This window comes from Musa acuminata, chromosome BXJ2-3, assembly GCF_036884655.1.
Source record: "Musa acuminata AAA Group cultivar baxijiao chromosome BXJ2-3, Cavendish_Baxijiao_AAA, whole genome shotgun sequence".
Classification (NCBI taxonomy): domain Eukaryota; kingdom Viridiplantae; phylum Streptophyta; class Magnoliopsida; order Zingiberales; family Musaceae; genus Musa; species Musa acuminata.
In genome coordinates this window covers 12,343,045-12,357,430 of record NC_088340.1, presented here as the reverse complement: position 1 = coordinate 12,357,430, position 14,386 = coordinate 12,343,045, and the positions used below count along the sequence as shown (strand labels likewise).

At 39.9% G+C, this 14,386-nt stretch overlaps 1 protein-coding gene and 1 pseudogene across 1 annotated transcript; both read right to left on the bottom strand.

The window, feature by feature from the left end:
• Positions 1 to 724: 724 nt before the first annotated feature.
• LOC135607539 (protein TOPLESS-RELATED PROTEIN 2-like) lies at positions 725 to 4,710 on the bottom strand (annotated as a pseudogene).
• Positions 4,711 to 8,771: 4,061 nt separating this feature from the next.
• LOC103973401 (ADP-ribosylation factor) lies at positions 8,772 to 14,043 on the bottom strand. Its single transcript, XM_009387958.3, has 6 exons — positions 13,742 to 14,043; positions 12,599 to 12,689; positions 10,770 to 10,885; positions 10,021 to 10,080; positions 9,863 to 9,928; positions 8,772 to 9,208 (listed from the first exon to the last, which is right to left on the bottom strand). Exons 1-6 carry the CDS (start codon positions 13,796 to 13,798, stop codon positions 9,038 to 9,040), a joined length of 561 nt encoding a protein of 186 aa, XP_009386233.1. The 5' UTR covers positions 13,799 to 14,043; the 3' UTR covers positions 8,772 to 9,037.
• Positions 14,044 to 14,386: the final 343 nt, after the last annotated feature.

Here is a 14,386-nt window from a genome sequence, read left to right as displayed (position 1 = left end):
TTAAACAACAGCAGATTGCATCAAAATTTAGCCCATGAAAGGATATTTTTTACTTGCATGCTCTCTTTCGTAGTCACTAGAATCCATTTATATTAATATTCATAGACCATTCATCCATTTATATTAATTTTCATAGACTATTCATCCATTTATATTAATATTCATAGACCATTCTTCTCGTGTTGATCTACTTTAATCTGTTCTTATTAGATTAATCTTTTGTTTTGGTTGCTCAAACATTCTTTTATATTCATATTCTCGAACTTTTGGCTTTTGTTTTAATTTTTCATTACCCCTTTTCTACAAAATATTGCTTCTTTATTATTATTATTATTATTATTATTATTATTATTATTATTATTATTGTTGTTTTGTTGTTCTTAATTTTTACAAAATGAAGGGGGATTGATTGGCTTCAGAAAACAATGAATTTTAGCTAACTCCATAATGCAGTATATTAAATGTCGTACATCATTATTCCTTTGTGAGGTAACTTTTCCTACAGAGAATGAATGCTATGTTCTGCTACTGGTGTTATGTTATATAGTTTTGCAAATGGGGAAGAACTACTAGAGATCACACACAACAAACAGCATGTATATCTGTTACATACTATGCAAAATCCTACCCACCACCCCCCCCCACCCCAGCCAGACCACCACGTATAGAACAATCAGGAAGAATAATAAAAGAAAGAAAGAAAGAAAGAAGAATCAGTTCGTTCGTTGCCCTTTTTGCACAGTTGTTGTATAGGAACAAGGAAGAAGAAAGGGGTGGTCCTGATGTCTGGTGATCACTTGGGAGCAGGATTAGGATTGGAGACGGATGGATGGGAGAGCGGCTTTTTCCTTGGGAGGCACAGCATCGGAGGGCTCCAGCACATGAACGGCGCCATCGCTCATTCCCAGTGCTATCTGGTTTGGTGCGGATGGGTGGGCAGCAATCACCACAGGATATACAACAGCAGCTTCACGGCTGCATCGACGAGATTAATTTATTAATTTAGGCTTTATAATTTATATAGCTGACAGACAGAGCTTTTTTCTTTTTTAAATTTAAGATTAAATGTTTGTTAGGGGGGGTGTTCTAAAATTATTAATTTAATCAATTCATTTGAAAAATAAAAATAAAAAAAAAATAAATTATAAGTCGATTTATACTAACTGGGATTGAATTAATTTGTTTTTGAATCGATGATCTGAATAATTTTAATGATTTATTAAAATATTTATGTAAATGAATCAAATGGAGTTGTTACCTCTTCTGAATGGATGGTGATAAATATGCAGAGGGTGCAATTCGACAACGAAGCTTCAACCCGTCCGCTTCGAAAATTCCGACAGCCCCGTCCCTGAATCCAGCATGTACCAACAAACCATCGCAAGAATATGTTGCACTCGAAATCGATGCAGCAAGCGCATCTCTAGGAGACCACTGCAACCGAGAAAGAAAACAAACCCGTCAGCCGGAGAGACCACTGCAACCCCGAGGAACCTACGTATCGTTCTCTTCTTATCAAATCTATCTAACTCTATCAGAAAAAGAACTAACCGAATGCATACACTCCAGCTTGCTGTCGTAGATGGATAGTTGGCTCGCGTGGACGACCAAGAGATGTGGATGATTCTTGTGGAACTGAACTTTGGTGTCCCCATCTAAAGGGGCTGCTGCTGCTGCTGCTGCTGCTGCTGCTGCTGCTGCGTGGGAAGCTGGTGCCTGGATAAATCGTGACATCTTCTTCTCCCATCCATCGATACTCCACATGCATAGCTGCAATTAAATCAACCTCATCAGTAAGTAGGAATACCGACACCAATCAGTTTGGACGACAGCTACAAACAAAGACCAAATGAAACTGTGTCAAAACATGGTGAGTTTTAATCACGCTAATCACTTTCGAGATAAGTCGGACGGACGACGTCAAAATCGAGCATATATTTTGATTCAAAAAAAAAAAAAAAAAAAAAGCCAAAAAAGCCGGCCGGCATGCTTAGGCCAAATGTACACACCTGAGCATCGGCTCCGGAAGAGAGCAGCACATCTAGTGACCGGGAAAATGCAAGGCCAGTGATTTTTTTCTGGTGACCCTTGAGATCGGCCGTGACCTGCAAAGTTTCCAGCAGATGCCAAGATTAAATTTGGCTTCTCATAAAACACAATCGAGTAGGAGGAGAGGTGCTAACCGTCGCGGTTTGCGCATTGTATATTAGAATACTAGAATCCTCGGTTCCGATGGCTATCATATTGTTATTTTGAGGATGAAATGCTAGAAAGGTCGGCACAGGTGGAGGCGACAATAAGGTCGTCATCAGCTGCGAGATAAAAACATGAAACGTAATAATATCTTTCGAGACTCCCGAGTACAACCATAGCGGAAGCATGTCAGGCAAACAATGGATTTAAGGAAGAAAGAAAACTCGGAACCTTGGACGCCACCAAACTGAACAAAGAGACATTGCCGCCGGACGCAGATATAACGTAGGAGTCATTGTTTGACAAAGCCATACAGGAAGTTCCTTCTTCTGGATTAGCTCCGGTCGTGTCATTGATCATGACGGCACCATTCGATGGTTGCCACAGCCGAGGAGCGACAGATGCATTCGACTGAAACCCGAAGAAGAAGAAGAAGAAGAAGAAGAAGAAGAAGAAGAAGAAGAAGAAGAAGAAGAAAGAAGAAGAAGAAGAAGAAAAACCACCATCACGAAAGATATATATATGCAAGCAATAGATAAAATTCAGTCGGTTACCTTGCCGGATGGATTGTGGTCGACACGTGCCCACGTCCACAGCTTATGGACGCCATTGGAGCCGAGACCCAACACGGCTATCCCGGAGTTGGTGTATAACAACTGCACCACCTCGCTTGCCGTCGTGGAATCCGGCAACCGCAAGGCTCTGAGACGAGCGGAGTCAACAATGTCGGATGACTTCCATCCGGTATCTCCTGGAGTTCTTAGCTTGACATCAGCGGCAGTCGTACCGTCCACCGTGACCTGCACAATTCGTTTTACCGTGTCGTCATAATCCCTGCTCCGAATATATTCGAAATTTGAAGGGAAGGAAAAAGAAAAAAAAAAAAAAAAAAAACTTATATTTACTTTATTCAGACAGACAGACCACCGCAACCGGTTGCACAAAATTCGTTCGTATAATCATTTTATCCAAACATTAGTAAGTTATAAAAAATAAAAAATAAATAAACCTTATACCTCCTCAGATGGCCTCTTCTCCCTCGTCGTTAACGACCTTTTCCCGTCTGTGTTTGCTAGGATCTTAATTCCATCGTCGCTTGTTGCCACCGCAAGCAGTGAACCTTCTCCGTTGAGTCTCAACCGAGGGCTTGCCTGCGTGTAAGGAAGAAGAAGAAATAGGATAAACTAAATGTTTCAGTACGTCACAGTGGGAACAAAAAATTAATAATAAAAAAAAATAAAAACTACTAACAGGCAATCCACCATCTGCATCAGTAGATGTTAGCATATAAGCACGGTCCATATCCCAAAACTTTATCAGATTTTCATCTCCGGCTGCCAAGAGGTTCCTAGACGTATCGAACTGGACAACTCCGAATGGCCGGTTTCTGAACCCCGAATACGTCGTCTTGATTCTGCCGTTGGTTTCATTCCACTCGACCAGATGAGTTTCACCGTCTTTGCTGGTCCCACAAGAGAAAAGCCTGCGGCGGCGGCGGCGGCGGATTGAAGATATGTAGTAGTAAATTTCAATGATGATTCGTGAGACCGAAAATATATCAAAGCAAAGAGAGAGAGAGAGAGAGAGAGAGAGAGAGAGTTTTCTAATTGTAATAACTAAAAAGGAAGGCATCGACGACAGGTTGCAGCACCAAGGCTGCTGACATATAAAGAGCAACGGGATGGTGACAACGGAAAGACGGAGTTCTCACCTTGTCCCATTTGCACCATAAGCCATCGTCGTGCACCCGTGACCGGGAGCGTCATACTCAACTTTGGGACCCGAACCATCGTAGAACCATGCTTTGATTTTCCCATCACTACCCGTCGAGAATATAAACTGCATCAATCAAGCCAAAAGTGAGATCACTAACCGAGCAAGCTTTTTCGGATGGTTACACCGGCTAACGAGTACGACAACACCAACACCAACACCGAACGAACCTCGATGGACTCAATATGGCGAGCGCACACAGAATAAACAGGTGCGTCGTGGCCCTCGAAGGTGTACCGCTTCTGCCCTGTGGTAGCATCCCATACCTGTCGTCGGTCGGTGCAACAGAAAAATCATAAGCTCATGCAATTTCTTCTTATAAAATAGATAGGTCAAAGCACATCTATCGTGTGCTGCTCACTTTAATCGTCTTGTCTTCACCGCATGTGACTATGGATAAGCTCTTGTCGGGATGGGAGAAGGCAATATCATTAACACTACCCACATGAGCATCGATCTACATAACACATATATATAAAACAAACCGGTCAGGCACATAAACTTGTACGAGGATGAATATAAAATATAAGAATAATAAAACATTTAGCTTACCTCCAACAGTTGTCCCAACTCAGCATTTAAGCTGAAAGCATATGTCTGAACAAGATGCTTTGAAAACGCAACACCTACATCAGAACATACATTAATATCTAAAAATAAAAACTATCGACTTAAGTTGAATCGTAGTACCGAGAATAGAACCATCTGGGCTCCATAGGCATCTGTTGACAGATATGGTAGCATCTTTAACGAGCGACGACTGCTGGATGAATGAATAAATGAGGTAACACACACCCGTGAATCATATTATTTTACACGACAGACGGACCAAATATCAACTTTTAAGCCCAAGGGAGAGAGCACCTGCAGAGGCATAGAACAAGATCCCACATCCCAAACCTTGAAGGTCTTGTGCGCTATCCTCTCTTTAGACCCGACTTCCCATATGTCAACGTCACCAACATTTGTTCCAACTACAAAATAAATCAAGATGACACAATTTTTATAGAAACAAAAAAAAAAAAAAACACATCCATATGCTACTCGATAATTCAAGCGCGCCAACCTAGAAGAATTGTTTGGTGGATCGGGTGGAAATCCAAACTCATGACATTCGAACCCTGGTTAAGAGTCCGCACCACAGTTTTCGGAATATCATCTTGAGGGCGAATATTGGGCGGATGACTTGCACCGGAGAAGGACGCCTGAAGCACAAGTTTCGGCCATGAGCAGTTTCTTTATACTGAACCAAGCTACAGACAAGGAGATTGTTACCGCAAGTCTTTGGCAGGTGTTAGCTGTTTAATACCTCATCTGTTTGGGCCATGCGTAATCTCTTCCACACGCGTTCAGACTCCACAGTTTGGTTATCCCCCCCACCAGGATGAGCATTTGTCGGAGTCCTTGGGTGCTTAAAGAAAGCAGCTACGGCAGTGAAATTTATTAAGTATAGTCCCTGCAATCTTCTCAGTCACCAGAAAATTAAAAAAAAAAAAAAAGGGGCATTCGAGGAGCACCTGCACTTTGAGGCTGAAGCAGACCTGAAGGGACTTGCGCAGCAGCAGCAGCAGCAGCAGCATCATGCGGTAATGGTGGGTTAGCAATTGCCATCCATCTCTGAGTGGCACTTGCAGACGGAGAGATAACCAATGGGAGTGGCTGAATCAAATATATATATAAAAAAAAAATGGTAATTCAACATTAGTCGATCGATAACAAGGAGCAAAGAGAAGGAGAAGTCCTCTTACAGTATGAGAATCCATCGGAGGCAATGTTTCAGCCCTAGGATTAGGCGGCCCCATGAGCTGGACATTTCTTGGGGCGGGTCCACGGGCTCCATCAGTAGGACATGTGTGATCAGTATAAAGCGTGTGGAAAGTTGGGCTGGGGCGTGGATTCGGGCACTGTTGGTGCTGCCAACGCAGACTGTAAAAGAAAATGTGTGAATCTCAAACGTCGGAATAGAAACACACGCTCCTGACCGATGATGATTCATATGATGATGATTCATATGCTCAAGTAACTGTGAGTCTTGTTACTACTCTGTGCTACCTACTAAACAATTAACTGCTATTTCATTTTTTATAGAAAGAGACTCATCAACTAAGTTTGGAATGGAATGATTGCCAATAGTAGTAGTAGTAGTAAAAAAAAAAAATACTATTCAAGTTAATGGATAATTAAAGAATACCCGAACGTACGTACAATAAATAAATAAAAAAAAGAAAGAAAGAAAACAGAGGAAATACCATACCATACCATACCATACCTTTGCTTGATTAAAGACTCGAGCCGAGATTCGCAAGGTGGAAACTTTAGCTTATCACGAAACACAGGATTAGCTTCGAAGAGCTTCTTCAGCTCCACCCACATGTTATTTCTCGCAGATTTTACGTCACCGTACTTGGAAAGCTGCTGGTTTTGCCTTCATATTCGGTGGTGGATAAAAAAAAAAAAAAAAGGATGTCTCGTCGTCATGAGAATAATTTGTGCATCACTCTCTCTTAATTACAAAAAGCCAAACCGGATTACCTGAAATTCTCCAAAGCAAGCAGCTGAACCATCTCCTTGTAAAGCTCCTCATTGAAGGAAGCAAAAACCTTGAGATCCTTCCTAAGTATATCGATGGCTTTCCCTCTATCTGACCTATTATATAAGATGAAGACCAAACAAAAACAGAGCATTTTAGACATGAACAATAAATCTGCCAAAACCAAAAAAAAAAAAAAAAAGGAATTATAAGCTTCCAAAACATCTCACATGTCAAGTGCTTCCAGGTACTTCTGCTTCCTAATCTCAAAGTAAATTTTCACAGAATGCCGATTATCTTCGAGCTTGGTGAAACTACCAAGGTACTTTTCAGCTTCATCCCAGTTTCCTTCCTGAACCAGATCCCCGAAATATTTCATGTTGAAGTAGCAGCCCGACTCTTGTTCCAACCTATCATCCAACCATTTTGCTCCGGTCATAACTTTTACAGACAGATTATAGAATTAAAATTGCTGAAGAAATTAAGACAACTTACTTGTGAACTGCTTCCTTGTACTTCTTTTCATTCAAGTACTGCAGTATCAGAAAAATCAGTTCCTCTTTCAAGGCTGTCATAACTTGCCGGCCACTAATTCTCGAATGCTCCACGACGAACGATCGAGTTACTAGAAGAAAGAAAGACACAAATCACATTCGTCACAAAGATCCAAGACGCCATGGCCAGGCTCAAAGATGCAATGTCACATCAATCCCTTCCCAAACGTAATAGAAAGAACACGAACGACGACCTCCCGCCCACTAGCTCGCAATCCAAAGACGTGACCTGAGGACCCCGAAAGCCTACCTAACTGATACTTGGGAAACACCAGTACGAGAACGAAACGCCAAATAGTTCCCTGTCCCAACCCTGCCTAACCCCAAACAGTTCCACCTTCAAGATTCAAAAGAAACGAAAGAAAACCCTACCAGGCCGTCACCAGGGCGGAGAGAAAGGCACAAGATGGCGATGCAATAGCAATCTGAACCGCCACCGTCGTGCTCCCTTGCGATGATCCCGCAACAGAGTCTTTGATCTGGAGTCGGATCCTTCAAGAAACCGCCAAATGCAAAAATATCTTTGTGTAAGCAAGCCCGATTCGAATCGCCTCCAAAGTTTCTAGGGCTTCGAACGGCTCTTCTCCTTCCTTACGGCTTCTTGCACTCGCTTCCCCTCCCTTCACCTGTTCCTTCTCCCCACTCCTCCCCATCTTTGTCGCCTTTTATAGCCCCCCCACCCCGTCCGGTTCCTATCATTCCCCCTGAGGCTTTTATAGGTAAGGAAAACCTGTTGCCTAAAAGACCCCCAATATTTAGGAAACCACCAGATTACCGCACCCATGGTGGTGGGGGCGGTTGGTAAAAAGCGCGTCGCTGCTGGTCACGTCGGGAAGGGCATTCTTGGAAACAAAGCCCGATGTCTATTTGGAGAAGACAATTAATTTCAATAAAGGGTAATTTAGTCATTTTGTCGTTTTGCTGCCTACCCCGCGGCGTCATCCTTTCTCGTACTCACTCCAATTTAAGTCCTCTGTTTCCGAGACGATAACATCCTCCCCTTTTTTGCTGGGTGTGCGCGCTTTGTTTTGCCTTTCTGCCCTTGGGCCGTGGGCGCCAAAGGGGTTGATATGTCGAAAGAGGGCGTGGGATTAGTAATCGTCTTTAATGGGATCCTTTCACGTCACCGCGAGGCTGTCGCTTTCCTAGAGCGCGGTGTCCGCCGAGGCATCGCAGATAAGTTGAGTACCATCTCACCGAATGATAAGCAGATCTGCGTCTCTCGGGGAGAAGGGAGAGCCAGTCCAAACGGGGCAACCGCCGTTCCCACACGACCCAGGGAACGGATACGTGTCCACCTATGGCTCTATCACGTGCGAAACGATTCCAATGCGGACGAGGTTAACATGACATTAATTATAATTGGTTGGAATTAAAATGTCTATAGACGGCCATTATTATTATTATTATTATTATTATAAATTTGGTATAGCATATATTACCATCTAATTATTTGGATTCTCTGTACATGTTCTGTTGTATCACTAACCATCCAAAAATAAAACAAAAAACTCGGATTATTTAATGCAAATATATAAAAACATATATAGTATATCGATGCCAGATTAAAATTTCCATACGTTTGCTCCAAGTGACCAAAACAATGTCGCCATAAAACTTTTGTAATGTTCTAAGTGAGTAGTAAAGAGTCGATCACATCAATTTCTATGCCCAATAGAATCAATAATAATAACCACAACAGAGTTGCATCATTTGCGTCATCACAGAAATTGATGAATCATGACAAGTTCTGATATCATGCGGCAGCATTTGTGTTAGATACAATCAAAAGACAACTTTCAACATCATACACAAGCCATTGTGAACTGACACTGAGAACAGCTTACTCACATCTCAGAATAAATCAGTCAAGATGCCATCCCCAACAAATCCAAAGGCATTGAGGAGAAGAAGAAAGGAAATATACACACAACTCTTCAGCTTCAGGTCATCTGAACGTTTGTAAACAGGAGGAGGAGATGCCAGCTCAATGTCTTCCTGAGTCTTGCAACTCCTTCAGGGCTGTCACTAGCCAGTCGAGTCCCTCGTAGAGGCCATCACCGGTGAGGGCACAGGTTCCCTGAACATGCCAAGTACGGTTCCTCAGATCGTAGAGACCCAGCCCTTCAGATATCTCCATTGGAGTCATCACCCCTCTCTGAACAAGGAAGAAATAGTTCTTCTTCAGATTGTGCAACTGATTGGAAACAAATAGAGTAATAGTAAACATGCATACATCAAGGTCTAATTTTAATCTTGTACATTTTTCCAAGTGAGGAGGATGTATACAGCTCCCTGGTTTATGTTTCATTTATGAGGATGAGTAGTCCTAAGGGGAAAAAAGGATGGGACAGTCAGAAATCAAGCTTCGCTTTAATCAAAAGAGATAACAGAAAGCTATCAGTTTATGGCTTTGGCTATTTCATAAGAAATTTTTATATAGTTGAAATAAATATTGACTATGTTTCACCAAAGTCCCTTTTCTTTTATATATATATATAATTTTTATTTTTTTATTTTTTTTGCAAAGGGTAAGTGGCGATGATGGGATTCAAATCTAAGAACTTGCGACATACTATTAAAGTCCTTACCAACCAAGCTATCTGATACCTTATTTATATATGATAATATGTAAACAGGTGGAGCTACCACCTTTTTTTTCCCCCCAAAAAAAAAAGAAAATAAATCCAAGCTCATATGTACAATAAAGCAAGTAATTATAAGCCCATATTTATAATAAAGTAATTTCAATTAAGGACGACACCACATAATTGTAATAGCATTATGAGATAAATATAGGTTACTAACATACCAAATCCTGTTTATTAGCAAATACCAATATGATACTGTTGAGCATGAAAGGATCCCTGATGATAGCCTGAAAGAAGCATTATACAATTGAAATTACTGATAAGAATTTTCAGAAGAAGAAAAAGAGCTAAATTAAAATGACATCATTTAATTCTAAACCTGAAACTCTTCTTTGGCATTCCCAATTCTTTCTCTGTCTAAGGAATCAACAACATATATCTGAAAACAAGAGATCAATAAACAATATCAGAAATTGAAAGCTACAAAGGAATAAGTGTGCAAGCTTTAAGACTAGAAAATACAGCCAGTGGACAGGCTTCCCACCAATATGGGACTTAAAAAGAGTCAATTTAGATCAAGTCTAATGATGCAGATCTGTACAGGAATGGAACTATGAATTAAAATGGTGGTGATGATTGAGAATTCCAAACCTTTCTTTTTTCTGTGAGAACATTGAGGGTTCTTAATTCATGAACTTACCATAAGATGACAGGAAAACTTGTGAAAATAGACATTTTAAACTCTTCACTCTACCTCACTAGGAATTCATATTACTTATCAATTAGTCAGCAGGAAGAAAAATCTGTAAGCTTATAAAGTAACATAGAGACACATGGATTCAACTGCTTATCAAAATTTGTTGACTTGATGATCAGAAGTATATTTCAGCACTTTGTTGATCCCTGAAGGAAGGGATTCAGAGGCTAGAGAACAAGCAACTTGAGAACTGATTATAAAGGATGCGTGTTAAGACTTCAGCCAGCTGGAATTCACCAGAAGAAAAGAATCATCCAAATTTTGACTCAAAATTAAAGGTTACTTGAAACTGAAAAAACCATGTCATTGAAGAGTAAAAGGTCACCAACATACCAAATATAAAGATCAAACATGTAGAAACAACAAGTTACCAGAGCATCAGTATTGCAAAAGTAATGCCTCCATAAGGGTCTCAATTTTTCTTGTCCACCGACGTCCCAGACTGTAAATACCACATTTTTATATTGGACTTTCTCTACATTGAAACCTAGAACAAAATATAAGGTAGAAGGGTTGTGATCAACATTGAGGTAAGAGGATCAAATAATCACAGTTGTCAAAATACGGGTTATATATAAGCAATTCGCGAACACAGAAATATGTATACCAGATCAACAATGAGGCAGAAAATACAATAAAGATCATAGTTTGTCAAAATATAGCTTCTAAATAAACTATTCATGAACCAAGGAAAATCATATAAAGTACAAGCCATTTTCTGCATCAAAGGACCAACATATTAAAAAAATGAACAAATAATTTAATAGAAACAGCAGAATCATGAATGCTATCTTCTCCCAGATCCATATCCACTTGGCATGTTAAACTTATCTACTCCTTGCAACCTTAACTTTTAAAAACATACCAAAATACAATCTCAGATTGCTACCAAAATTCGGTTAGAGATGTTTCATAAAGTCTCTAAAATGTTCAAGCCAAAGTATGAAGCGAGGAATGGACCAAGTTACATGCTAAAGATCAATAATGTGAAGCAGAAATTACAGAGAGAATTGTTCTAAGGTTTTAGAGTAGGGGAGGAATTTTCTTTTCCTCTCCTTTATTTGTTTCAAAAACATTCAATGATTTGCATCGAGCAAATGATTGATCACAATCCGTAGGGCATCTCCTTCAAATTATTGTCAGGAACAATGGACCGAACATTACATTGACATTACAAACACTGAAAATGCAGGGCCCACTGACTGAGAAAAAAAGTATGCTTAGAGAAGAAATTACTGATCCTACTGAAGGAGACTTCTTCCTCAAAAGCAAAAGAAAACGAGAAAATTTCAATGATGACGATTTGCAAACTCTGAAACTGATTGATAAAAAGTCAATGGTTCCACTATATGTTCAATGTCTCTCAGGAATGAAAGAAAGATTGTGATAATATCCAAATGCGGATGTGTTTGGACAGAGTTGGGTACAGATATTCCATTTGAATACTAGCCAAATGACCCAGATTTAGTTTCAGCTTTGATATGAATGCATTTTTGCTGTATAAGAGTATGCATCAGATATTTATTAAATTTTGGATCTGGATTTGTATATCCATGTGAAAATAGGTTATGTGTCCAATTTATATTCACATATTATATCAGTGAACTTACACAAAGAGAATGTTCCCGGTGAAGCAATATACACATACTTGTTGAAGCTTCACATGATTTTTCTCTTTGTGATAAACCACTATTACTTGCATACATTTATATACACATGCAGGTAATGGAACTTCTTTCAGCCATAACCACTTTCTTGACCTCCTATGCATGCTGGCTATATCTAATTGTCATCAACATCTACCTTAACCTATATCCACACTAGATCAGGATCTTATTTGTATCCTTCCAAAAGCAGATAGTATTCATATTCTTCCAACATATACTCAATATCAGTTATCTAGATGTTCCCAGTGAACATCTGATCCATAACCATTATAAGAAATATTAATGTTTTCAAAATTTAGCATCCACCATCTGCATCTGTATTGGTATCCACTGACTATGTGGATACTAATGCCCTACCCAGCATTGAATTCTTCTTCACTCCTAGTGTTTCTACATCCTCATCTGAACAAGTAAATGCAATAGAATTCTTTTTCAACCCCTTCTCAATCAAATTTTAACAAACTAAGATAGTTCCAGAGAGTTAGTTCTACAGAATACCTTTTCTATTTGGAAGTGAATTACAGGAGGCTTACCAATAGTTGGAACCGTTGACAAAACTTCCCCAATGTGCAACTTGTACAAGATAGTTGTCTTACCAGCTGCATCCAATCCAAGCATTGCAACCTACAATAGGTTAAGTACAAAAGATGTCATCGATGGATTGTTGCACTTATTCATCAAAATAAACAGAAGTTCTTATGAACATATTACCTACATAAGAAGAGAAAAAACTTCATCTAGTTAAGGAGTCCGGTGAAGGTTGTGATGTTTCAAATACACAGGCATCATTGAACACAAAAACAAACTGTTGCTTTGAACTACTCTTGGAGGGCTATATTAAACCATTGCTTTTATACATGATTAGTACCACCCATGAATTCTAACAAATATAATAATAAATTCTTATCCCTTTTGATAACACCAAACATCCATGTCAATGTACAACAAACTTTTGAGTCTATGAACTGTCTAATATTTAGGTGCCAAAAAAATGGAAGACCTTCCATAAAACTTTCCTTCCAATCAAAGAGGGTGGAGATTGTAAAAAAATCTTCTGGTTTTTTTTTTATAACAAACTCTTCTTCGATATACCCTAATTATAGAACCAACGTATCAAAAGATAGCTTCTGAGTATTTATTTAAACAAAACATTAGCTACTTGCTCCTTATTACAAAACTTCCACTACATTTTTCAGTCTTAGCACTGGATTCCAAAGTTTTTCTCGGTAATTTTAATTCAGAATTTTCCCACTCTAATCTCATAAGTCAAGATACTTTTATCACCAATAAATGTATATCCATACAATAATGAAAAAGTCAAGACTTGAGTTGGCCCTTGATTGACCTCGCATCGATCGAGTGCTCGCTTGATTCACGTCCCCATTGCCCTCATACGAGGAATCGTTCCATCATACATATACGTAATCATCCTAATGTATTCGAAGAAAATCCCTTTTCTAAGTATCATGATATATGTGTTTAGAAACTTCAACTTTTTGGTTTTTCGGATAAATCGAAATTTATATAGGAATATTTATTATGATTTCGAAGGGACCAACCAAAGGAGAAAAACATTGAAGAATATGCTAGGAAAGGTACAGGCACGTGATATGTTCATCTGTTCAGGAGCAAATCGAGTTGGAAAAGCTGAGAGGAAAAGAGGGAAAGGGGAATACCCTCATTTCGACGGGGCCGAAGAATCTGTCGAAGAGCTTGCGGAAGGCTTGTCCCATGGCGCACGACCTGCCCTTTTCCTCTACTTCCTTCCTATTTACCCCTCTCTCTATCTCTCTCTCCGATGTTCCTGTATCTCAGAAAGGCTCGATCATCTGCCGAATGGTGAGAGAGCGAGAGGGGAAGAGAAGTTGGTGGTGTTGTTGGGGAAGTAGGCCGGCTTCGGTTTGACTGTGACGGAAGCAAAGACTAACGGAGGGAGGAGGTCTTGAAACAAAAGAATCGAAATAAGTCACGGTGTTGGCAGTTGACCGGAGCCTGTCGCGGGAGGGCACATCGTCGCTGTCCTCACTGATCGGGATTTAGACGAGGGGGGGTACATGCGATCGCATGTGCCACTGCCTGCGAATCCAACGGCTCATTTGGTGGGAGGAGGACGGACACACGTCCGATGCGTTCGCATGTGCTTCCGACCTCAATTCCTAGTTTGGGTGGGAGGAAACTTAAAAATTTTAAATTCGAAAAATATGAACTAAAAAAAAAAGAATTTTAATTTGTGATGTCATCATAAGTGTAAGCATACGTCTAAAGGTAACTAACCATCTAAACAAACTCATCGTCACTTATCCCTTTGTAAAAAAAAAAAA